This window comes from Bombus huntii, unplaced genomic scaffold (genome assembly GCF_024542735.1).
Source record: "Bombus huntii isolate Logan2020A unplaced genomic scaffold, iyBomHunt1.1 ctg00000062.1, whole genome shotgun sequence".
NCBI lineage: Eukaryota > Metazoa > Arthropoda > Insecta > Hymenoptera > Apidae > Bombus > Bombus huntii.
In genome coordinates, this window is record NW_026099323.1 from 189,447 (window position 1) to 216,578 (window position 27,132).

The window sequence follows — 27,132 nt, forward strand, 5'->3', positions numbered from 1 at the left end:
GAATCACCCCTACATTCGCTCAGGTATATATCGTTGACTATAATGTATTTAACATATATGATTGTTAGAATATTAATAATTAATTTTTAATTCTATCAGAATTTTAATGAAACTGTCCCTTGGGAAGGAAGAACTGATACCTTGATATCACGGTTTGTACATCCTATATATACGACAAATTTTAGAACGTTATATAACGAAGAACCAGATCGTCGTGGCCATGTGATGTGAATAAAAGGACTTGAATTTGATGATATTTTTATAATGTTAGATAACATAACTAAGTATCTTCACAGTAAGATAGGATGACATGGTTTACATGATCTTAATGTTGTTCACTCGAGTGATGATATTATAAGGAAAAGTGTAATATCACAGGTAGGATGATTCATAATTTAGAACTACTAACTCATGTATGTATTAAAAATTAAAGAAATATATTAAATTTTATAGGATATTTATGTTTAGTAACCAGTAATTCAGAGATTGGTATTCATGGTTACTATAACGAGGCTGTAGAAACGCACCCTTTCTTCTTTGCAAATGGTCCTGTATTTATGTCTAAGCCGAAACTGGAACCTCTGAATAATTTAGATTTATTCTTGTTATTTTCTAAAATACTTATCTACAGTATACCATAAGGAATGATACCGTATCGCACCTAATCAAGTGCCTTAAGAAACATCAACAGGATATCACAGTAATCCCTTATCGACTGATATGTAAGTAAAAGTTATCTGTCATTGTTATACACAATTATGTGTTAGTGTTATACACAGTTATTTATCATTTTCTATTAATTCAGTTGTAGCCACTACAATATCTATGACACTGGTAGTAATTATGAGAACAATAATGATGTGTTCTATAAGAGGAAATGATGATTAGGAACAAAAACTTACAGGTAAGTCAAAGTATATGTTATTTGCCATTTGAAAAGAAAGTTACTAACTTGGAATTTTTTGATAAATAATAATTGTGCAAAATATATTGGATTTCAAATTTGTCAAAAATTGAAATTTAAGAAGCATTGTAATAATATAACATTAATATTTTGATTTTTCAGGAGATATCATGCGGTGGATGGATAATATGTAAAAAATATTAAGCAGCATATGAATTTTCATATTGCGTAGAGATAACAAAATGAATTTTAAAAAATGTCGACATGGTAATAAGAAATAGCATCATGACAAAGAATATATAAAGACAGTTTCATTTTTTATAAATAAAAATTTGTTGTTCCAGATTTTGAAATATAGTGAAACGTTTAATTAGTATCTTAATATCTTTAAATAATTATTATTTTAGAATCAATTGTAATTGTATCATACGTACTTTTGAATTCGTGCAAGAACATATGTAATTTTGAAGTAGTTATTATTAGGAAATTGTTAGACGCGAACAGTATGCGAAAAGTTAGTATGCAGTGTAATAATTATCAATCAAAACACAAGAATTAAATTCTTGAGGAAAAAATTTCCGGAATTTCTTATTTACATGATTATAAAGAAATCCATAATAAAAAGGAGCTGCTTTCTAATACTTCTCTTCCTTGTAATGCCTACGTTAACAATAACGAGGTTCGACTTTTTGTTTTTAGAGGGATACTGGAAAATTTGAAAGTACAGTACCATTGGGAAGAAAATCACGATATTGAAAACGATATTTGCAAGTAAATTTCCAAAAAATCTGTTTTCAAATTTTCGCTTTCTATTTCACATTAAAAGAAAGGGAGGGCTGCCTTCTTTTTCTGCAAGACAAAACAAACATTCTGAATCTCGTATCAATGAATGATGTCAATAAGTTATTTTTCTTTTCAGATTGAACAATATTCCAGATTTATTCATAATTTCATACTACGCGAAGAATAGACTTTCATAGGTATATAAAGGAAATATTAAGTATAGGAAAACTCTTTTTCGTTGTAGGTGACATATGCTTCACGGTTGAACACATGTATTTTTGAACACATATAAATGAAGAAGTACTCTTATGGAGAAAAAGAATTGATACCTTCGATTGACATTAGATAATGTATATAAACTTATGAACAATCACTATCAGTTTGTATTTTAGGTGCACACGCAGATTTGTTGGAGTTCTTATAAAATGTACTTCCTGTACGAACGTTTTATTCTTCCAAATTTTACGATACTATGTCTCATATAATAACTATATGGATTAAACGTAATATAAATGATCCGAAAATAGACTCGAACGACATTAATTGTCTTTCTATTTATACCAATATCGATAATACAAGTAAAGCTGGAGCAATAGTATGCAAGAATGGACTATTTATTATTTTAAACCAAATCATAGCATATTCAGAATGCACAGTATTATCATGAAATGTAAATGAATCAGTTGTAAACGAACGATTTTACTGTAAAATCATTGCCACCTTTTTTTCATCTGAAATATAGCAGCAATGAGTACATTCTTTTAATATATAATAAAACGAGATATCTTTATAAAGTTACATATGTCATCACTGGTAACTGTTATCTCGTATGACACCAAATATACCGTTAGTATGGAATGATATTTTTATGAAGATATACTTTAATGATAGATTTTATGAATGAAACGTTATATAAGAAAAATTATCTCTTGTTATTCTATGAAGTGTAGTAGCTAATGAAGATTAATTTTACGAAGTATTAGAGCAAAAGAGAATTAAAAAATTAAAAAGATCTAAATAAGATTGTTCGTGTGGCTTAATTATCTCAATTCTGGTACACCACTTGTTACATTCTAACTAATTAGCGCTAAACAATAACTTGCAAATATTAAAGATATTAACACCTTAATATTAACACCTAAAGGTTTTCAGGAAATTTTATAATATTTGATTATTGTATATCTAGTCATTGATTGATAAAATTTCTTGTATAAGCATAGATCGAGGTTGACGTCATACGCAGATTGCATTACAGGTATCGTTTTAATTTATTTTATGGCTAGAATCATTTGAATATTATACGAATAATTATTTCCATTCGAACGATTAATAAATCACGTACCTATAAAAGATATATTATGAAAAAGACGTGACGAAACAAAAAAATATTGGAAATTCCGTTGTCATTAGATCAATTATTTTTGCAATGATTTTTATTTCCATGTAATTACATATGAAATGGGTAATTCATTAACATCTCCTCGAATCGAATATAATTCGTTACACTTCACAACGATTCAAATAATGGACGGGAAATATATAATAACTTTCCTGTCCTTGCGTTAAAATAGTACTGTACAAATCAGATGATACAGGAAATACCCAAAAAACCCAATTACATCCACATTGCATGACAGCACACTTGCAATGGATTTTTGTGATTTCAATGTCACAGACAATGACACAACTAATCAGAACACGTTCGAGGCTATAGACATTGAAATTACCGCGTGTTTAATACGTTTAAAGCATAAATCTAAATTTCACGCGATTATTTCTTTGTACATTGTGAAACTCTTAAATTATCTTAATCGAATAAATAATCCTAATGTAATAAAACATCTTGAAATAGACCTAGATATCTGAAACAGAAACTCGAAGGATAAGAAATCCTAAAAGGTACTAATCCTAAAATAACAAACTCCTAAATAATAAACAAGTGATAAAACCTGTTATAAATAATAAACCTTACCTGGAATAATCAAATCCTAACTAATCGAAAATAAAATAAGGCAAGCAATTCTTAATCTTTCAAGTAATTTTTCCGAAAACACAGAAAGATAGAGAAATTAAAAAGACGCAGCACAAATTGCAGCACAATGAAAGTTTCAGAGCGATGAATACGATCGTATTAAACTAAATAATTTTCAAAAGTGAAATTACACTGAAACGTATATCGATGATATTTGTCATTTCTACGATCTGTTTCGCTTGATCGTGCTTCTTTTCTGATGTAAATTCAATTTATAATACGAACTAAGTTTCCTTTATTATTATTAGTCCTGCGTCTTTTTAATTCGTCACTTCTTTTATTTCAGAACAATGACGGGCTCCAAGATGCTGTTCGGATGTTTGGCGTTAATTGCTTTTCTGCATCCATTAGTTCACGTTTGTACTTCGAGTAGTACAGCTCAAGGTTTGTACTTCGAGTTGTCTTTTTCCATGCACTTCAAATTCCAATACGATCTGGTCACGTGGCCTTCGTACAATTTCGAAATTTTACCTGTTTGGTAATCGTCAATGAAAAAAGAAGTTATGCGTGACCTCAACACATTGAAACAATTTTTATGATTTTTTATTTGCCGGTTGGTCAGCAAGTTAATGGAAAAATTTCACTTAACTATTCGCGTTAATTTCTTCGGTTTAACTTTTGGGAAATGCTTCGTTAGCTTCGGGAATATTCCAACGATTCGTTTTACGTACAAAATAAGCATGATAAATATTACATAACGGTAATGTAATATCGGAATATATTAAAGGTGTAATTTTGTCCGATTAATTATAATTTATTAATAATGGATTGAAAATACAGATATTAGTTAGACAGAGAAACGATGTTTGATTAACAGGAAAACTAAATGCAACGCTCGTATTTACAACAAATAACTTGACAACTATTTGGTAACTCTCTCTCTCTCTCTCTCTCTCACTAGCAACTCTAACACTCGACAACACTCGCAACTCAATTCTAACGACTCTATGCTTCGACGTCTCGATCAACTCTGAACCTCGCCAATGCATTCCTGCTCGGTCCTGCACGCACGCACGCACACGCGCGCTCACACACACACACACACACACACACACACACACACACACACACACACACTTTTCGGCTCACATACTCTGGCCTCTTGATTGCCACTCCTTGAAATATGAAACCGTACTTCTGTTTTGACGCTGCTTATCTTTTCTCGCGTCACTGTTACTAGGCGCTCTTGGATGTAAACAAACCACAAAAAGACGGCGTACACGGTGTTTTCTAATTTCAGCCGATCTCCAATCAAAGCTATTCTACGATATTACATTATCGTATAATAATAAGCTTTTAATCGTTTAATAATAACTCGTCAAGTAGAAATTCCACACGAAGCATTGTGAAGAATAATACTTGAAGAAGATCTATGTTCTTACGAGATTGGCTGTGTACAAGAACTTTGTTGGATAAATTGTATCGTTTGACGAAAATTTTATTGTTGAAAGTTAAGAAAGTTGGAAAGAAAACCCACGCTGTCTCGAAGATATCTTGTTTTTCAGATGCTGTAAATTGACAAATAACTAGATATTAGTATTGACATTATTTGATGTCATATCTGACCTTAAAGTATAAATAAAATCAATCTAGGAATTAATGAAATTTCAAACATTTTTTCTAAGAAAACAGAAGTTTTGTTCCTCCTAATGAGTATCACATGATGCAATAGAAAAATAATTTGACATTGAAAATCGTGTCAAGATCAATTTCGAAGCTATAAAATCGTCTTAAAAAAACGCCGTGATAAAAAATTTTTTGACACCTTGTACAAAGGTGTATATCAACGTAAGTGTACCTGTATGTCTATATTCGAGATTATTTATCTATTCAAGATAGCAAAGTAAAAATACTATATAGAGGATTTAATTAATGTGTATATCAACACATATTCTCGATAATACGATAATACAATAATATTCTCGATATACGTACGCGCGTGATAGAAGGTCGTTCGGGGAAAAATGTTCATGACACCGATATAAAAATACCATATGGAGGACATAATTAATGTGTCGATCAACGTATATATCATTATATGTAATTATATCATTATTATCAATATTATATATAATTATTATATTATTATTATCATTATATGTAATTATATCATTATTATCAATATTATATATAATTATTATATTATTATTATCATTATATGTAATTATATCATTATATGTGCATTTGGCAAATAATATTTGACATCTGGAAGCGACATGTTATTTATCTATTCAAGATAGCAAAGTAGAAATAGCATATAGAGGATTTAATTAATGTGTGGATCAACGTATGTATCACTATATGTAACAATAATATTGACTGTATATGTACGCGTGTAATAGAAGATTTTCGGTTTACAATGTTTATGACACTGATATAAAAATACCATATAGAGGATTTAATTAACGTGTATATCTATGTATATATCTGTAATATCGTGATATAATATATTTACAAGAAATGGATGATAAGAAATTAGTAATAATTCACAAAAAAGGATATCGTAGTAGAAATATTATAAAAAAACATTTTCTGTTTTAGTGTAGAGTTACTCCTTCTTACAGACAGTGTCGTACAAATCTGTACGTCTCTGAGAAAATGTAGGTATCTGAGCCCTTACTTCCTCAACAACTTTTAGATCTGATAGAAAAAAGAAACATACGAAGTAATAAGTAATGCTTACTAATAAATTCAACAAATACAGAGGAAGATGGCTAAATCGATAAATTAACGAGACTAAAAATTAATTACATCATGGATCTCTCGCTTTTAATTTTAAGCTGTAAATTACCGATATCGGTGACTTTTTTTTTTATTTATTTATTTGTTGAAATTTTTTTTTCTTTTTTTTTTTTGATATCGGTGACTGCCATATTCTCTTGAGTTTCCAAATCGTAAAGAATCTTTCCCCAGGGATTGGTCAACTGTGTATGTCCCCATGCGACGTAACTTGCTTAAGGAACACGAGCCGGTGATATGCAGGCAACGTATAATTGATTATCATTCGCTCTGGAACGCTGAAGTAATGACCAGTGCAGTGGTCCAGTGGTCATATTGAATGCCGCTGGATATATCAGCATTTGGCAACCTAACCCAGAGAAGCAGGAAATATGAAGCCACCGAATACCAATTAACTTCGTAGTTGCACGGTTCACATTCCATCATTTCTGAATATGCGAGGACAGTCCTCTTATTGTGCTTTTAATTCTTTTAGTTGTTTCATTTTCAGCAAATATACTGGTTTTTTAAATTAAGCTTCTTTTTATACAGAGTTACAGATTATATTAATTTTATATAGAATATATTTAAGAAAGATATTTAATTTTTTGCTAGTTAAGTATTGATCGATTAAGTTACTGTACCTTTGTTCCGATAAATGCGTGCCATTTCCTCGAATCTAATATCACAGCAAATGCCAATACCTATTTTGCAGCCCTTCACATCGAACGTCGTTAGGGAGTTACCAGGACTGAGTGAATCACTCTCTCGAAAAGTAATCTTATTAGGAATGTCGATGTCGAATAGATGTACCTAATAACATAAAAATGTGGTCGCTAATTCTATTGCTGCAACTTTTGTAATTTAATATCAAAGTTACCAACTCCTAAACTTTAATTATTTTTTATTTAATAACTGACAGCGTTTTTATCACTTTCTTTTATTAAAAAATCTTATCATTTAATAATGTTTAAAAAGGAGAAAAAATAAGTATAATAATATTTTAAGTATGTGAAAAATTTATATTACACATTACAACAAAAATGGGCGTTTCCCGTATCATAACGTTATCTATAAACCGTAAATTATAGAATTGGTTATAGTATACGTATGTACATATGTATATTCCTAAATTATTCCTAGATAGAGTCACTTTCTTCGCCCCAATATTTTCAAATTCAAAGCCATAAAGGAATATATTACTTACCTTTCGGTGTTTTGCTATCAAAGTTCCATCGGGACCCCAAATAGTACAGGTATTGTACAATTTATCGCCCTCTATTTCAGGCATCGTACCACCAACTACATAGATGTTGTTTTCTTTAGCTGCGTTCGATGAAGCAACGCTCGTTTCACCATCAGGAATACTCTCGGCGTATTTTCGAAAGTACTCTGCATTGCAATATTTCAATTAATGAAAAATAACTGTCTTTTGTTCCAACCATAAATTAAATTGAAATGTTTGTCAGTTTTTTATTTTTTAAATTATTAAAATAACTAAGTTTTATATTTCGACTTAATTAAATATGCAATTACTTAGCTAATAGTATATATAATAAATTGTTTCTACAGGTTCAAAATGAAAAATGAATATTTAGAAATATTTAATTACGACAATGCTATTTGTGTTAGCATCAGTGGCTTGTTACTCAACGACTTTGCTAGTACTTTTTGAAACATAAAGTTAGTTTTCAATTAACACTTATACTAGAGGCGGAATTATAAATGCAAAATAATTGATAATACTAATTTATAAGTACCTAATTATTAGTATCTTAAAAAATATATTTATACAAAAATCACGATAATCATGAAAATGGGGAAATCCTATATTCTCGAATCAATTCACAATTTATTTTGTATATTAATTAGATTCCGCGCTCATCAGTACGTACTCACTGGCGAGATCGAGAAAATGTATCGGCAATTCCTCGTACGACCAGAGGATCGGAAATATCAAAGGATATTATGGCGCAGCGCGAGTGGAGAAACAGAAACATATGAGCTTAACACCGTAATACTCTTATCATAGAAATAGAAGCAGTCCTCAATTCCCGCCCGCTAACTCCTATCTCCACCGATCCAAATGATCTCCTAGCCCTCACTCCCGGACATTTCCTCATTGGCGATTCATTAATGTGCTTACGTGATCGAGATTTCAGAGACATTCCATCGAACCGACTCTCCAAATGGCAGCATATCCAACAGCTTAAACAACATTTTTGGAACCGCTGGCATAAGGAGTATTTGAACGAGCTAACCAACCGCAATAAATGGAGCAAGGGTGGACACAGCATCCAAAAGGGCACAATCGTCATCCTCAGAGAGGACAACGTTCCCTCCATGCATTGGCCTCTGGGCCGAGTTATCAAGGTTCATTCAGGCGCCGATGGTGTCATCCGGACAGCTACAGTTCAGACGGCAAAGAGCATTTTGGATCGGGGCGTCAAAAGGCTTGTCCCACTGCCAATTCAACCCGATCTCGAGAAACCCGAACAACTAGCCACCGAGCCGAAATAAGATGGGAACTTCAACCACACCTCGCTAGTTTGATCGGTACCCTCTCAACGGGGGGAGAATGTTACGCCATGCGGCTTACCATAGGTCATATTCTTAACTATCGATCGCGGCACTATAATGTCGCAGACGGATCGTCGCGTCTGCCCGGCAAACAAACATTGTAGTGGCAAGCGCATGGTTCATTAAGCAGGGCGACTTCCAGAAACGTCGACTCGTGGCCCGTATTTTACCTCGCAGTAAAAGAATGTGGCGTGATCCGAACGTAGTGGGGGTCGCCTTCCAGAAAAAACGAAAAAAATCGAAAGGCGTTCAGAACTTTTCGAGAAGTCGAACCGTCAACACATGTGGTATGTCGCGCATTACTTATCAACCAAAACGCAGTTACATTTTTTTTGTTCCATTTATATCTTTCTAGTTAATAAGTTGTTGAAATAAACATTAATTTATTTGTGTTAATTCTGTGGAATTTCATTGAACTACCCTTATTATCATAATCGAAATAAGGGGATCGATCAGTTCGTGGCGTCGATTATTTAATCGTAACGGGAACTTACAACTCTCGTTGACGTGCTATCTCGCGATCGCGTCTCTCCGCGAACGGTCGAAACAAAATGATTCACTAAAAACTGTCCTGAATTCCTAAGAATTTATTTACCGCAAAACTGACAAAGTGTTTATTTAAAACATGAGGTTGAAGGTAGTCCTTTTCTTTCATTTCATTCATTTTCATTTTCTTTCTTAAGTATGGCTAACACAATATCTAATCAATTAAAATTTTATATTTTTACGTGAAAAGTTTCTTTAGATAATTATTATCAACATGATGACTAACTCTTACGGATTAATACGTGTCTGTAGGGCAATCCGGTGGACTTGATCGGCTTTTTACTTCGAAAGTTGAGTAATCGGTGTCGCTTTCTTACGCATCTTTGAACTGTATAAATGTTTTAAAATTGTTTGATCCAGAATGTACCACACCGGACAATCAAGAAGGCAGGTGCCTTGACTACAGAAAATGTAAACCTCTGCAAGAAATATGGCAGATACAGTACCGTACAGCCACCGATTTTTATAGACGATCAGTGTGCAGATACCAGGTCAATGTTACGATCGTTTGCTGTCCGAACGATCCAAACAAAGAGAAGAGAGAAATTTTAATAAAAACTGTGTATAAGTATAAGGCTTTGCGACCACCATACTGTGGTTTTAGCAACGTCTCTCATACCAGGGTGGTCGATGGTAAACCAGCTGAACTTGGTACGTTTTATGTCTTTCTTTCCGATTAATAATAAGCCATTTACTGCAAAGCATGAACTTTAAAGGCATTAAACAGCACATCAATGTACATTTCAATTAGACTAAATAATAATGCTATGATTTTATCGGTAGTAACTTTACTTATTAACTTGAATTATTTCTTTCTTTTACTTCATGTTAGGAAGAGTATCTTTTTGCTTGAAATAAAAAATTGATATAGGAGTAATAATATGGATAGAGATCAAAAACTGTTAGGGCAGAAATTACACGTTTGAACTTTATAGTTCAGTATAGTTCAAATAGAAATTATATAGAATTATTTAATAATTTGTATTCCACTGGAATAAAAATTTAATTTCTGTCTTTATCAAATCTCTATTTCAGAGTATTTGTACGTATGTACTTATCGTCTGCTGTATGATCGAATATCGAATAGGTAATAATCGTTGTTACTCGTTATGTGAGAAAAAATTATGTATATTCACAACTATGACTATTGCATTTTAGGCGCTTGGCCATGGATCGCTGCATTAGGTTTTCGTAATCCCCGAAACCCAGACAAACCACTATGGAAGTGCGGAGGTTCCCTGATATCGGCTAGGCATGTTTTAACCGCAGCACATTGTGCACATATGGATGGAATAGAAAACATACACAATCATAATATTGCCATTCTTAGATAGGTGGAGGAGGTGCCATTTTCGAGTAAGTCCTCAAATATATATATATATGCTATTGAGTATTACTGAAGTATCATATCCTGAAATTTCTTACTGTACACATATATTGTGTCATAAAGCGTGTACAATTCTTTCTCATACTTTTGGTCATTCGTTTCCTGCATTTTCATTTATTTTTTTATTTTTCAGGGTACGTATATCCCATTTGTACGAAAGAGCAACTTCGTCGGCTATAACCCCCTTGTTGCTGGATGGGGAGCGTTAAGATATAGCAAGTGATATCAATTTTATAATAAAATTAAACAGTTCCAGTCTTAAATATCTTTCTCATTTTCTTCGTAGGACGACCACGACCTAATGCATTAATGGAAGTACAAATGCCAGTGATTAAGAACGCCGAATGCAAAATAGCTTATTCCAAATTTCCTAATGCACCTGATATCACTGATGGTATAATATGCGCCGAACATGCTCAGGGTGGAGAGGATTCTTGTACGGTAATTAAGTTACAGAGTTACTACAAACTATACGGTATCTGAAGACACGTCAATTCAAATTAACATCAAATCGACGTCTTAAACATTAAAAATAATAGATAAACACAATTTAATAGTTTTGCCCACTTCTCACACCTCGTTATGGTATTTAATCTAATTTCCTTCTAATCTTAGTTTTGCTCAAAATACATATAACATGTACGTTATAAATTGGAGTATTTCAATACACAAATCAATAGAAGATTATTACTGTATATAAGTATAATTTCAATGCAATTCGATCGATATATTTCAGTATCTTTGATTAAAAATTTAACGATCCTTTCAGGCTGACCGTGGCGGACCACTGCTGATACAACATGAATTAACCTCGTATTTAATAGGTATTGTGTCTTATGCTTATAAGTGTGGCACAGCTGGGTATCCCAGCGTTTACACTAGGGTCACATCGTACCTTGACTTCATTCTCCAAGCGATGCAATAATATGATATTACTGTTCCATAAATATCATTGTGTAAAAAACGTAAAGTTGGATTTTCTTATTGTGGAGATAAGAAACAGCTCAAATTTACATTGTTTTGTACGTTACAAATTATAGGCTTAAAATGTACGAAATGTAACTTTGAAACGACACTAATTTTTTACGCACGATAAACCTCCACGACTTAGGTATGTAAAGATGATAAACGTATATTAATTCTATTAATTTGGTAATAATAAACCAACTTTCTGAGAAGTTCTGTAAATTTCGTTTCTGTTGTATCAAGAGAATAATGGAATATTCCACTTAGATCGTATACTTCTTGTATGTACGTACAAAATTTTCCGGCTAATCTAAAACACTTCATAAGATAGAGAGCTTCTGAAAATTCGGACACAGAGAGTGCATAAAATACAAGATAAGTCTCGTGTCTTTCAAAATTATTTTTTATTCGCTAAAAACGTCCTGTGTACTCATGCAATCACATGCAACCTCGAAACTTCACTTATTTTTTATCACTTTCCAATTCAATACACAGTTTCTGCATTTTTGACTATATGTAAGAGAAATTTCCATTCAGCCAAAGGTGTACTTACAGATTATAGATTCCTATACGACTCTCAGTAAAAATTTATCCGCACTCCAGATAGTTAAAACTTCTGTCGACCGTATTGATCCATCTGCACTCTTCGTATGACGTCAATATCTGTTCAGTGCTGCTGCGCAGGTTTCTTTGTGTTACGTCAATTCGTTTGTGACCGTTGCGCGAGTAATGGCGCTTTGCAATGGTGATTTGCAGGAAAACAGTGCAGGATGCTGTGATTCGTTTCTTGTGGTCGGAGGTTATGTTTGATGCCTATATTTATCAAAGATTTAATGCACATTATGGAGAAAGTGTTTTGTCACGAAGTGTGTTTGAATGGGCACAAAAGTTCAAAGAAGATCGCACAAGTGTTATGAAAAAACAGCTGGACGCCCGTCCACATCCACGATGACAACATTGAACGTGCTCATGAACTTATGCTCTATGGAATAGACGAGTGACACTGGATAATGTGGCAAATCATTTGCAAATCAGCCACGGCTCTGCTTATGCAATAGTGCACGACAGATTTGGATTTTAAAAAGTTTGTGCGAGATGGATGCCGAAAAAGCTGATGAAAAGGTGAAGACGACGATGCATTCGTGGTTCGCAGCTCAGCCCAAAACATTTTTTAATGAGAAAATATAAAGGTCCTTCGGCAAATGGACAAAGTGTATACAGAAATCGAGTGATTATGTCAAAAAATGATGTATGTCTTTTTTGACAATTGCTTAAAATAAATTCTACACCGACAGAGCGGGTAACTTTTTACTCACCCTCGTAAGACACTTAAATTTCCAATCTCTTATGATGAATAAAAGAGCTTATACTATTAAATCTAATTGTATTTTGTTGCATGAGAGTACACGTGTATGTGATGTACATTACCTTTATATCCCCTTGAACGCTTCAATATTGCGCATATATACTATATTTTGTACAGCTTCTATAAAATTTCGTATGTTTGTTTAGGCTGTTAATCTAGAGGCTGGAGTACAAAGAAGTGGCACAATGATGTGGGCTGATGACATTTATAATTATCAAGGAATCACCCCTACATTCGCTCAGGTATATATCGTTGACTATAATGTATTTAACATATATGATTGTTAGAATATTAATAATTAATTTTTAATTCTATCAGAATTTTAATGAAACTGTCCCTTGGGAAGGAAGAACTGATACCTTGATATCACGGTTTGTACATCCTATATATACGACAAATTTTAGAACGTTATATAACGAAGAACCAGATCGTCGTGGCCATGTGATGTGAATAAAAGGACTTGAATTTGATGATATTTTTATAATGTTAGATAACATAACTAAGTATCTTCACAGTAAGATAGGATGACATGGTTTACATGATCTTAATGTTGTTCACTCGAGTGATGATATTATAAGGAAAAGTGTAATATCACAGGTAGGATGATTCATAATTTAGAACTACTAACTCATGTATGTATTAAAAATTAAAGAAATATATTAAATTTTATAGGATATTTATGTTTAGTAACCAGTAATTCAGAGATTGGTATTCATGGTTACTATAACGAGGCTGTAGAAACGCACCCTTTCTTCTTTGCAAATGGTCCTGTATTTATGTCTAAGCCGAAACTGGAACCTCTGAATAATTTAGATTTATTCTTGTTATTTTCTAAAATACTTATCTACAGTATACCATAAGGAATGATACCGTATCGCACCTAATCAAGTGCCTTAAGAAACATCAACAGGATATCACAGTAATCCCTTATCGACTGATATGTAAGTAAAAGTTATCTGTCATTGTTATACACAATTATGTGTTAGTGTTATACACAGTTATTTATCATTTTCTATTAATTCAGTTGTAGCCACTACAATATCTATGACACTGGTAGTAATTATGAGAACAATAATGATGTGTTCTATAAGAGGAAATGATGATTAGGAACAAAAACTTACAGGTAAGTCAAAGTATATGTTATTTGCCATTTGAAAAGAAAGTTACTAACTTGGAATTTTTTGATAAATAATAATTGTGCAAAATATATTGGATTTCAAATTTGTCAAAAATTGAAATTTAAGAAGCATTGTAATAATATAACATTAATATTTTGATTTTTCAGGAGATATCATGCGGTGGATGGATAATATGTAAAAAATATTAAGCAGCATATGAATTTTCATATTGCGTAGAGATAACAAAATGAATTTTAAAAAATGTCGACATGGTAATAAGAAATAGCATCATGACAAAGAATATATAAAGACAGTTTCATTTTTTATAAATAAAAATTTGTTGTTCCAGATTTTGAAATATAGTGAAACGTTTAATTAGTATCTTAATATCTTTAAATAATTATTATTTTAGAATCAATTGTAATTGTATCATACGTACTTTTGAATTCGTGCAAGAACATATGTAATTTTGAAGTAGTTATTATTAGGAAATTGTTAGACGCGAACAGTATGCGAAAAGTTAGTATGCAGTGTAATAATTATCAATCAAAACACAAGAATTAAATTCTTGAGGAAAAAATTTCCGGAATTTCTTATTTACATGATTATAAAGAAATCCATAATAAAAAGGAGCTGCTTTCTAATACTTCTCTTCCTTGTAATGCCTACGTTAACAATAACGAGGTTCGACTTTTTGTTTTTAGAGGGATACTGGAAAATTTGAAAGTACAGTACCATTGGGAAGAAAATCACGATATTGAAAACGATATTTGCAAGTAAATTTCCAAAAAATCTGTTTTCAAATTTTCGCTTTCTATTTCACATTAAAAGAAAGGGAGGGCTGCCTTCTTTTTCTGCAAGACAAAACAAACATTCTGAATCTCGTATCAATGAATGATGTCAATAAGTTATTTTTCTTTTCAGATTGAACAATATTCCAGATTTATTCATAATTTCATACTACGCGAAGAATAGACTTTCATAGGTATATAAAGGAAATATTAAGTATAGGAAAACTCTTTTTCGTTGTAGGTGACATATGCTTCACGGTTGAACACATGTATTTTTGAACACATATAAATGAAGAAGTACTCTTATGGAGAAAAAGAATTGATACCTTCGATTGACATTAGATAATGTATATAAACTTATGAACAATCACTATCAGTTTGTATTTTAGGTGCACACGCAGATTTGTTGGAGTTCTTATAAAATGTACTTCCTGTACGAACGTTTTATTCTTCCAAATTTTACGATACTATGTCTCATATAATAACTATATGGATTAAACGTAATATAAATGATCCGAAAATAGACTCGAACGACATTAATTGTCTTTCTATTTATACCAATATCGATAATACAAGTAAAGCTGGAGCAATAGTATGCAAGAATGGACTATTTATTATTTTAAACCAAATCATAGCATATTCAGAATGCACAGTATTATCATGAAATGTAAATGAATCAGTTGTAAACGAACGATTTTACTGTAAAATCATTGCCACCTTTTTTTCATCTGAAATATAGCAGCAATGAGTACATTCTTTTAATATATAATAAAACGAGATATCTTTATAAAGTTACATATGTCATCACTGGTAACTGTTATCTCGTATGACACCAAATATACCGTTAGTATGGAATGATATTTTTATGAAGATATACTTTAATGATAGATTTTATGAATGAAACGTTATATAAGAAAAATTATCTCTTGTTATTCTATGAAGTGTAGTAGCTAATGAAGATTAATTTTACGAAGTATTAGAGCAAAAGAGAATTAAAAAATTAAAAAGATCTAAATAAGATTGTTCGTGTGGCTTAATTATCTCAATTCTGGTACACCACTTGTTACATTCTAACTAATTAGCGCTAAACAATAACTTGCAAATATTAAAGATATTAACACCTTAATATTAACACCTAAAGGTTTTCAGGAAATTTTATAATATTTGATTATTGTATATCTAGTCATTGATTGATAAAATTTCTTGTATAAGCATAGATCGAGGTTGACGTCATACGCAGATTGCATTACAGGTATCGTTTTAATTTATTTTATGGCTAGAATCATTTGAATATTATACGAATAATTATTTCCATTCGAACGATTAATAAATCACGTACCTATAAAAGATATATTATGAAAAAGACGTGACGAAACAAAAAAATATTGGAAATTCCGTTGTCATTAGATCAATTATTTTTGCAATGATTTTTATTTCCATGTAATTACATATGAAATGGGTAATTCATTAACATCTCCTCGAATCGAATATAATTCGTTACACTTCACAACGATTCAAATAATGGACGGGAAATATATAATAACTTTCCTGTCCTTGCGTTAAAATAGTACTGTACAAATCAGATGATACAGGAAATACCCAAAAAACCCAATTACATCCACATTGCATGACAGCACACTTGCAATGGATTTTTGTGATTTCAATGTCACAGACAATGACACAACTAATCAGAACACGTTCGAGGCTATAGACATTGAAATTACCGCGTGTTTAATACGTTTAAAGCATAAATCTAAATTTCACGCGATTATTTCTTTGTACATTGTGAAACTCTTAAATTATCTTAATCGAATAAATAATCCTAATGTAATAAAACATCTTGAAATAGACCTAGATATCTGAAACAGAAACTCGAAGGATAAGAAATCCTAAAAGGTACTAATCCTAAAATAACAAACTCCTAAATAATAAACAAGTGATAAAACCTGTTATAAATAATAAACCTTACCTGGAATAATCAAATCCTAACTAATCGAAAATAAAATAAGGCAAGCAATTCTTAATCTTTCAAGTAATTTTTCCGAAAACACAGAAAGATAGAGAAATTAAAAAGACGCAGCACAAATTGCAGCACAATGAAAGTTTCAGAGCGATGAATACGATCGTATTAAACTAAATAATTTTCAAAAGTGAAATTACACTGAAACGTATATCGATGATATTTGTCATTTCTACGATCTGTTTCGCTTGATCGTGCTTCTTTTCTGATGTAAATTCAATTTATAATACGAACTAAGTTTCCTTTATTATTATTAGTCCTGCGTCTTTTTAATTCGTCACTTCTTTTATTTCAGAACAATGACGGGCTCCAAGATGCTGTTCGGATGTTTGGCGTTAATTGCTTTTCTGCATCCATTAGTTCACGTTTGTACTTCGAGTAGTACAGCTCAAGGTTTGTACTTCGAGTTGTCTTTTTCCATGCACTTCAAATTCCAATACGATCTGGTCACGTGGCCTTCGTACAATTTCGAAATTTTACCTGTTTGGTAATCGTCAATGAAAAAAGAAGTTATGCGTGACCTCAACACATTGAAACAATTTTTATGATTTTTTATTTGCCGGTTGGTCAGCAAGTTAATGGAAAAATTTCACTTAACTATTCGCGTTAATTTCTTCGGTTTAACTTTTGGGAAATGCTTCGTTAGCTTCGGGAATATTCCAACGATTCGTTTTACGTACAAAATAAGCATGATAAATATTACATAACGGTAATGTAATATCGGAATATATTAAAGGTGTAATTTTGTCCGATTAATTATAATTTATTAATAATGGATTGAAAATACAGATATTAGTTAGACAGAGAAACGATGTTTGATTAACAGGAAAACTAAATGCAACGCTCGTATTTACAACAAATAACTTGACAACTATTTGGTAACTCTCTCTCTCTCTCTCTCTCTCACTAGCAACTCTAACACTCGACAACACTCGCAACTCAATTCTAACGACTCTATGCTTCGACGTCTCGATCAACTCTGAACCTCGCCAATGCATTCCTGCTCGGTCCTGCACGCACGCACGCACACGCGCTCACACACACACACACACACACACACACACACACACACACACACACACACACACACACACACACACACACACACACACACACACACACACTTTTCGGCTCACATACTCTGGCCTCTTGATTGCCACTCCTTGAAATATGAAACCGTACTTCTGTTTTGACGCTGCTTATCTTTTCTCGCGTCACTGTTACTAGGCGCTCTTGGATGTAAACAAACCACAAAAAGACGGCGTACACGGTGTTTTCTAATTTCAGCCGATCTCCAATCAAAGCTATTCTACGATATTACATTATCGTATAATAATAAGCTTTTAATCGTTTAATAATAACTCGTCAAGTAGAAATTCCACACGAAGCATTGTGAAGAATAATACTTGAAGAAGATCTATGTTCTTACGAGATTGGCTGTGTACAAGAACTTTGTTGGATAGATTGTATCGTTTGACGAAAATTTTATTGTTGAAAGTTAAGAAAGTTGGAAAGAAAACCCACGCTGTCTCGAAGATATCTTGTTTTTCAGATGCTGTAAATTGACAAATAACTAGATATTAGTATTGACATTATTTGATGTCATATCTGACCTTAAAGTATAAATAAAATCAATCTAGGAATTAATGAAATTTCAAACATTTTTTCTAAGAAAACAGAAGTTTTGTTCCTCCTAATGAGTATCACATGATGCAATAGAAAAATAATTTGACATTGAAAATCGTGTCAAGATCAATTTCGAAGCTATAAAATCGTCTTAAAAAAACGCCGTGATAAAAAATTTTTTGACACCTTGTACAAAGGTGTATATCAACGTAAGTGTACCTGTATGTCTATATTCGAGATTATTTATCTATTCAAGATAGCAAAGTAAAAATACTATATAGAGGATTTAATTAATGTGTATATCAACACATATTCTCGATAATACGATAATACAATAATATTCTCGATATACGTACGCGCGTGATAGAAGGTCGTTCGGGGAAAAATGTTCATGACACCGATATAAAAATACCATATGGAGGACATAATTAATGTGTCGATCAACGTATATATCATTATATGTAATTATATCATTATTATCAATATTATATATAATTATTATATTATTATTATCATTATATGTAATTATATCATTATTATCAATATTATATATAATTATTATATTATTATTATCATTATATGTAATTATATCATTATATGTGCATTTGGCAAATAATATTTGACATCTGGAAGCGACATGTTATTTATCTATTCAAGATAGCAAAGTAGAAATAGCATATAGAGGATTTAATTAATGTGTGGATCAACGTATGTATCACTATATGTAACAATAATATTGACTGTATATGTACGCGTGTAATAGAAGATTTTCGGTTTACAATGTTTATGACACTGATATAAAAATACCATATAGAGGATTTAATTAACGTGTATATCTATGTATATATCTGTAATATCGTGATATAATATATTTACAAGAAATGGATGATAAGAAATTAGTAATAATTCACAAAAAAGGATATCGTAGTAGAAATATTATAAAAAAACATTTTCTGTTTTAGTGTAGAGTTACTCCTTCTTACAGACAGTGTCGTACAAATCTGTACGTCTCTGAGAAAATGTAGGTATCTGAGCCCTTACTTCCTCAACAACTTTTAGATCTGATAGAAAAAAGAAACATACGAAGTAATAAGTAATGCTTACTAATAAATTCAACAAATACAGAGGAAGATGGCTAAATCGATAAATTAACGAGACTAAAAATTAATTACATCATGGATCTCTCGCTTTTAATTTTAAGCTGTAAATTACCGATATCGGTGACTTTTTTTTTTATTTATTTATTTGTTGAAATTTTTTTTTCTTTTTTTTTTTTTTTGATATCGGTGACTGCCATATTCTCTTGAGTTTCCAAATCGTAAAGAATCTTTCCCCAGGGATTGGTCAACTGTGTATGTCCCCATGCGACGTAACTTGCTTAAGGAACACGAGCCGGTGATATGCAGGCAACGTATAATTGATTATCATTCGCTCTGGAACGCTGAAGTAATGACCAGTGCAGTGGTCCAGTGGTCATATTGAATGCCGCTGGATATATCAGCATTTGGCAACCTAACCCAGAGAAGCAGGAAATATGAAGCCACCGAATACCAATTAACTTCGTAGTTGCACGGTTCACATTCCATCATTTCTGAATATGCGAGGACAGTCCTCTTATTGTGCTTTTAATTCTTTTAGTTGTTTCATTTTCAGCAAATATACTGGTTTTTTAAATTAAGCTTCTTTTTATACAGAGTTACAGATTATATTAATTTTATATAGAATATATTTAAGAAAGATATTTAATTTTTTGCTAGTTAAGTATTGATCGATTAAGTTACTGTACCTTTGTTCCGATAAATGCGTGCCATTTCCTCGAATCTAATATCACAGCAAATGCCAATACCTATTTTGCAGCCCTTCACATCGAACGTCGTTAGGGAGTTACCAGGACTGAGTGAATCACTCTCTCGAAAAGTAATCTTATTAGGAATGTCGATGTCGAATAGATGTACCTAATAACATAAAAATGTGGTCGCTAATTCTATTGCTGCAACTTTTGTAATTTAATATCAAAGTTACCAACTCCTAAACTTTAATTATTTTTTATTTAATAACTGACAGCGTTTTTATCACTTTCTTTTATTAAAAAATCTTATCATTTAATAATGTTTAAAAAGGAGAAAAAATAAGTATAATAATATTTTAAGTATGTGAAAAATTTATATTACACATTACAACAAAAATGGGCGTTTCCCGTATCATAACGTTATCTATAAACCGTAAATTATAGAATTGGTTATAGTATACGTATGTACATATGTATATTCCTAAATTATTCCTAGATAGAGTCACTTTCTTCGCCCCAATATTTTCAAATTCAAAGCCATAAAGGAATATATTACTTACCTTTCGGTGTTTTGCTATCAAAGTTCCATCGGGACCCCAAATAGTACAGGTATTGTACAATTTATCGCCCTCTATTTCAGGCATCGTACCACCAACTACATAGATGTTGTTTTCTTTAGCTGCGTTCGATGAAGCAACGCTCGTTTCACCATCAGGAATACTCTCGGCGTATTTTCGAAAGTACTCTGCATTGCAATATTTCAATTAATGAAAAATAACTGTCTTTTGTTCCAACCATAAATTAAATTGAAATGTTTGTCAGTTTTTTATTTTTTAAATTATTAAAATAACTAAGTTTTATATTTCGACTTAATTAAATATGCAATTACTTAGCTAATAGTATATATAATAAATTGTTTCTACAGGTTCAAAATGAAAAATGAATATTTAGAAATATTTAATTACGACAATGCTATTTGTGTTAGCATCAGTGGCTTGTTACTCAACGACTTTGCTAGTACTTTTTGAAACATAAAGTTAGTTTTCAATTAACACTTATACTAGAGGCGGAATTATAAATGCAAAATAATTGATAATACTAATTTATAAGTACCTAATTATTAGTATCTTAAAAAATATATTTATACAAAAATCACGATAATCATGAAAATGGGGAAATCCTATATTCTCGAATCAATTCACAATTTATTTTGTATATTAATTAGATTCCGCGCTCATCAGTACGTACTCACTGGCGAGATCGAGAAAATGTATCGGCAATTCCTCGTACGACCAGAGGATCGGAAATATCAAAGGATATTATGGCGCAGCGCGAGTGGAGAAACAGAAACATATGAGCTTAACACCGTAATACTCTTATCATAGAAATAGAAGCAGTCCTCAATTCCCGCCCGCTAACTCCTATCTCCACCGATCCAAATGATCTCCTAGCCCTCACTCCCGGACATTTCCTCATTGGCGATTCATTAATGTGCTTACGTGATCGAGATTTCAGAGACATTCCATCGAACCGACTCTCCAAATGGCAGCATATCCAACAGCTTAAACAACATTTTTGGAACCGCTGGCATAAGGAGTATTTGAACGAGCTAACCAACCGCAATAAATGGAGCAAGGGTGGACACAGCATCCAAAAGGGCACAATCGTCATCCTCAGAGAGGACAACGTTCCCTCCATGCATTGGCCTCTGGGCCGAGTTATCAAGGTTCATTCAGGCGCCGATGGTGTCATCCGGACAGCTACAGTTCAGACGGCAAAGAGCATTTTGGATCGGGGCGTCAAAAGGCTTGTCCCACTGCCAATTCAACCCGATCTCGAGAAACCCGAACAACTAGCCACCGAGCCGAAATAAGATGGGAACTTCAACCACACCTCGCTAGTTTGATCGGTACCCTCTCAACGGGGGGAGAATGTTACGCCATGCGGCTTACCATAGGTCATATTCTTAACTATCGATCGCGGCACTATAATGTCGCAGACGGATCGTCGCGTCTGCCCGGCAAACAAACATTGTAGTGGCAAGCGCATGGTTCATTAAGCAGGGCGACTTCCAGAAACGTCGACTCGTGGCCCGTATTTTACCTCGCAGTAAAAGAATGTGGCGTGATCCGAACGTAGTGGGGGTCGCCTTCCAGAAAAAACGAAAAAAATCGAAAGGCGTTCAGAACTTTTCGAGAAGTCGAACCGTCAACACATGTGGTATGTCGCGCATTACTTATCAACCAAAACGCAGTTACATTTTTTTTGTTCCATTTATATCTTTCTAGTTAATAAGTTGTTGAAATAAACATTAATTTATTTGTGTTAATTCTGTGGAATTTCATTGAACTACCCTTATTATCATAATCGAAATAAGGGGATCGATCAGTTCGTGGCGTCGATTATTTAATCGTAACGGGAACTTACAACTCTCGTTGACGTGCTATCTCGCGATCGCGTCTCTCCGCGAACGGTCGAAACAAAATGATTCACTAAAAACTGTCCTGAATTCCTAAGAATTTATTTACCGCAAAACTGACAAAGTGTTTATTTAAAACATGAGGTTGAAGGTAGTCCTTTTCTTTCATTTCATTCATTTTCATTTTCTTTCTTAAGTATGGCTAACACAATATCTAATCAATTAAAATTTTATATTTTTACGTGAAAAGTTTCTTTAGATAATTATTATCAACATGATGACTAACTCTTACGGATTAATACGTGTCTGTAGGGCAATCCGGTGGACTTGATCGGCTTTTTACTTCGAAAGTTGAGTAATCGGTGTCGCTTTCTTACGCATCTTTGAACTGTATAAATGTTTTAAAATTGTTTGATCCAGAATGTACCACACCGGACAATCAAGAAGGCAGGTGCCTTGACTACAGAAAATGTAAACCTCTGCAAGAAATATGGCAGATACAGTACCGTACAGCCACCGATTTTTATAGACGATCAGTGTGCAGATACCAGGTCAATGTTACGATCGTTTGCTGTCCGAACGATCCAAACAAAGAGAAGAGAGAAATTTTAATAAAAACTGTGTATAAGTATAAGGCTTTGCGACCACCATACTGTGGTTTTAGCAACGTCTCTCATACCAGGGTGGTCGATGGTAAACCAGCTGAACTTGGTACGTTTTATGTCTTTCTTTCCGATTAATAATAAGCCATTTACTGCAAAGCATGAACTTTAAAGGCATTAAACAGCACATCAATGTACATTTCAATTAGACTAAATAATAATGCTATGATTTTATCGGTAGTAACTTTACTTATTAACTTGAATTATTTCTTTCTTTTACTTCATGTTAGGAAGAGTATCTTTTTGCTTGAAATAAAAAATTGATATAGGAGTAATAATATGGATAGAGATCAAAAACTGTTAGGGCAGAAATTACACGTTTGAACTTTATAGTTCAGTATAGTTCAAATAGAAATTATATAGAATTATTTAATAATTTGTATTCCACTGGAATAAAAATTTAATTTCTGTCTTTATCAAATCTCTATTTCAGAGTATTTGTACGTATGTACTTATCGTCTGCTGTATGATCGAATATCGAATAGGTAATAATCGTTGTTACTCGTTATGTGAGAAAAAATTATGTATATTCACAACTATGACTATTGCATTTTAGGCGCTTGGCCATGGATCGCTGCATTAGGTTTTCGTAATCCCCGAAACCCAGACAAACCACTATGGAAGTGCGGAGGTTCCCTGATATCGGCTAGGCATGTTTTAACCGCAGCACATTGTGCACATATGGATGGAATAGAAAACATACACAATCATAATATTGCCATTCTTAGATAGGTGGAGGAGGTGCCATTTTCGAGTAAGTCCTCAAATATATATATATATGCTATTGAGTATTACTGAAGTATCATATCCTGAAATTTCTTACTGTACACATATATTGTGTCATAAAGCGTGTACAATTCTTTCTCATACTTTTGGTCATTCGTTTCCTGCATTTTCATTTATTTTTTTATTTTTCAGGGTACGTATATCCCATTTGTACGAAAGAGCAACTTCGTCGGCTATAACCCCCTTGTTGCTGGATGGGGAGCGTTAAGATATAGCAAGTGATATCAATTTTATAATAAAATTAAACAGTTCCAGTCTTAAATATCTTTCTCATTTTCTTCGTAGGACGACCACGACCTAATGCATTAATGGAAGTACAAATGCCAGTGATTAAGAACGCCGAATGCAAAATAGCTTATTCCAAATTTCCTAATGCACCTGATATCACTGATGGTATAATATGCGCCGAACATGCTCAGGGTGGAGAGGATTCTTGTACGGTAATTAAGTTACAGAGTTACTACAAACTATACGGTATCTGAAGACACGTCAATTCAAATTAACATCAAATCGACGTCTTAAACATTAAAAATAATAGATAAACACAATTTAATAGTTTTGCCCACTTCTCACACCTCGTTATGGTATTTAATCTAATTTCCTTCTAATCTTAGTTTTGCTCAAAATACATATAACATGTACGTTATAAATTGGAGTATTTCAATACACAAATCAATAGAAGATTATTACTGTATATAAGTATAATTTCAATGCAATTCGATCGATATATTTCAGTATCTTTGATTAAAAATTTAACGATCCTTTCAGGCTGACCGTGGCGGACCACTGCTGATACAACATGAATTAACCTCGTATTTAATAGGTATTGTGTCTTATGCTTATAAGTGTGGCACAGCTGGGTATCCCAGCGTTTACACTAGGGTCACATCGTACCTTGACTTCATTCTCCAAGCGATGCAATAATATGATATTACTGTTCCATAAATATCATTGTGTAAAAAACGTAAAGTTGGATTTTCTTATTGTGGAGATAAGAAACAGCTCAAATTTACATTGTTTTGTACGTTACAAATTATAGGCTTAAAATGTACGAAATGTAACTTTGAAACGACACTAATTTTTTACGCACGATAAACCTCCATGACTTAGGTATGTAAAGATGATAAACGTATATTAATTCTATTAATTTGGTAATAATAAACCAACTTTCTGAGAAGTTCTGTAAATTTCGTTTCTGTTGTATCAAGAGAATAATGGAATATTCCACTTAGATCGTATACTTCTTGTATGTACGTACAAAATTTTCCGGCTAATCTAAAACACTTCATAAGATAGAGAGCTTCTGAAAATTCGGACACAGAGAGTGCATAAAATACAAGATAAGTCTCGTGTCTTTCAAAATTATTTTTTATTCGCTAAAAACGTCCTGTGTACTCATGCAATCACATGCAACCTCGAAACTTCACTTATTTTTTATCACTTTCCAATTCAATACACAGTTTCTGCATTTTTGACTATATGTAAGAGAAATTTCCATTCAGCCAAAGGTGTACTTACAGATTATAGATTCCTATACGACTCTCAGTAAAAATTTATCCGCACTCCAGATAGTTAAAACTTCTGTCGACCGTATTGATCCATCTGCACTCTTCGTATGACGTCAATATCTGTTCAGTGCTGCTGCGCAGGTTTCTTTGTGTTACGTCAATTCGTTTGTGACCGTTGCGCGAGTAATGGCGCTTTGCAATGGTGATTTGCAGGAAAACAGTGCAGGATGCTGTGATTCGTTTCTTGTGGTCGGAGGTTATGTTTGATGCCTATATTTATCAAAGATTTAATGCACATTATGGAGAAAGTGTTTTGTCACGAAGTGTGTTTGAATGGGCACAAAAGTTCAAAGAAGATCGCACAAGTGTTATGAAAAAACAGCTGGACGCCCGTCCACATCCACGATGACAACATTGAACGTGCTCATGAACTTATGCTCTATGGAATAGACGAGTGACACTGGATAATGTGGCAAATCATTTGCAAATCAGCCACGGCTCTGCTTATGCAATAGTGCACGACAGATTTGGATTTTAAAAAGTTTGTGCGAGATGGATGCCGAAAAAGCTGATGAAAAGGTGAAGACGACGATGCATTCGTGGTTCGCAGCTCAGCCCAAAACATTTTTTAATGAGAAAATATAAAGGTCCTTCGGCAAATGGACAAAGTGTATACAGAAATCGAGTGATTATGTCAAAAAATGATGTATGTCTTTTTTGACAATTGCTTAAAATAAATTCTACACCGACAGAGCGGGTAACTTTTTACTCACCCTCGTAAGACACTTAAATTTCCAATCTCTTATGATGAATAAAAGAGCTTATACTATTAAATCTAATTGTATTTTGTTGCATGAGAGTACACGTGTATGTGATGTACATTACCTTTATATCCCCTTGAACGCTTCAATATTGCGCATATATACTATATTTTGTACAGCTTCTATAAAATTTCGTATGTTTGTTTAGGCTGTTAATCTAGAGGCTGGAGTACAAAGAAGTGGCACAATGATGTGGGCTGATGACATTTATAATTATCAAGGAATCACCCCTACATTCGCTCAGGTATATATCGTTGACTATAATGTATTTAACATATATGATTGTTAGAATATTAATAATTAATTTTTA

At 32.8% G+C, this 27,132-nt stretch overlaps 3 protein-coding genes across 14 annotated transcripts in view; 1 reads left to right on the forward strand and 2 right to left on the reverse strand.

Moving 5' to 3' along the window:
• LOC126876035 (venom serine protease Bi-VSP-like) overlaps window positions 1-27,132 on the forward strand; it is a 44,962-nt gene that overhangs the window by 5,249 nt on the left and 12,581 nt on the right. Inside the window, exons 1-6 of one of the 12 annotated variants that reach the window (XR_007693888.1) lie at window positions 8,253-9,193; window positions 22,737-22,846; window positions 23,358-23,756; window positions 23,938-24,933; window positions 25,262-25,316; window positions 26,014-26,137. Coding sequence is in view for 1 of the 12 variants with exons in the window: in XM_050638951.1 (XP_050494908.1) it covers window positions 22,744-22,846; window positions 23,466-23,756; window positions 23,938-23,963 (420 nt within the window). In the remaining 11 variants the exon portion in view is untranslated. The other 11 variants (XR_007693883.1, XR_007693887.1, XR_007693879.1 and 8 more) reach the window with 11 other exon arrangements.
• LOC126876038 (omega-amidase NIT2-A-like) lies at window positions 5,926-12,513 on the reverse strand. The gene is made up of 4 exons (XM_050638955.1): window positions 12,470-12,513; window positions 7,645-7,829; window positions 7,082-7,250; window positions 5,926-6,807 (listed from the first exon to the last, which is right to left on the reverse strand). Exons 2-4 carry the CDS (start codon window positions 7,726-7,728, stop codon window positions 6,674-6,676), a joined length of 387 nt encoding a protein of 128 aa, XP_050494912.1. The 5' UTR covers window positions 7,729-7,829; window positions 12,470-12,513; the 3' UTR covers window positions 5,926-6,673.
• Window positions 19,465-26,055, reverse strand: LOC126876039 (omega-amidase NIT2-A-like). The gene is made up of 4 exons (XM_050638956.1): window positions 26,012-26,055; window positions 21,187-21,371; window positions 20,624-20,792; window positions 19,465-20,349 (listed from the first exon to the last, which is right to left on the reverse strand). Exons 2-4 carry the CDS (start codon window positions 21,268-21,270, stop codon window positions 20,216-20,218), a joined length of 387 nt encoding a protein of 128 aa, XP_050494913.1. The 5' UTR covers window positions 21,271-21,371; window positions 26,012-26,055; the 3' UTR covers window positions 19,465-20,215.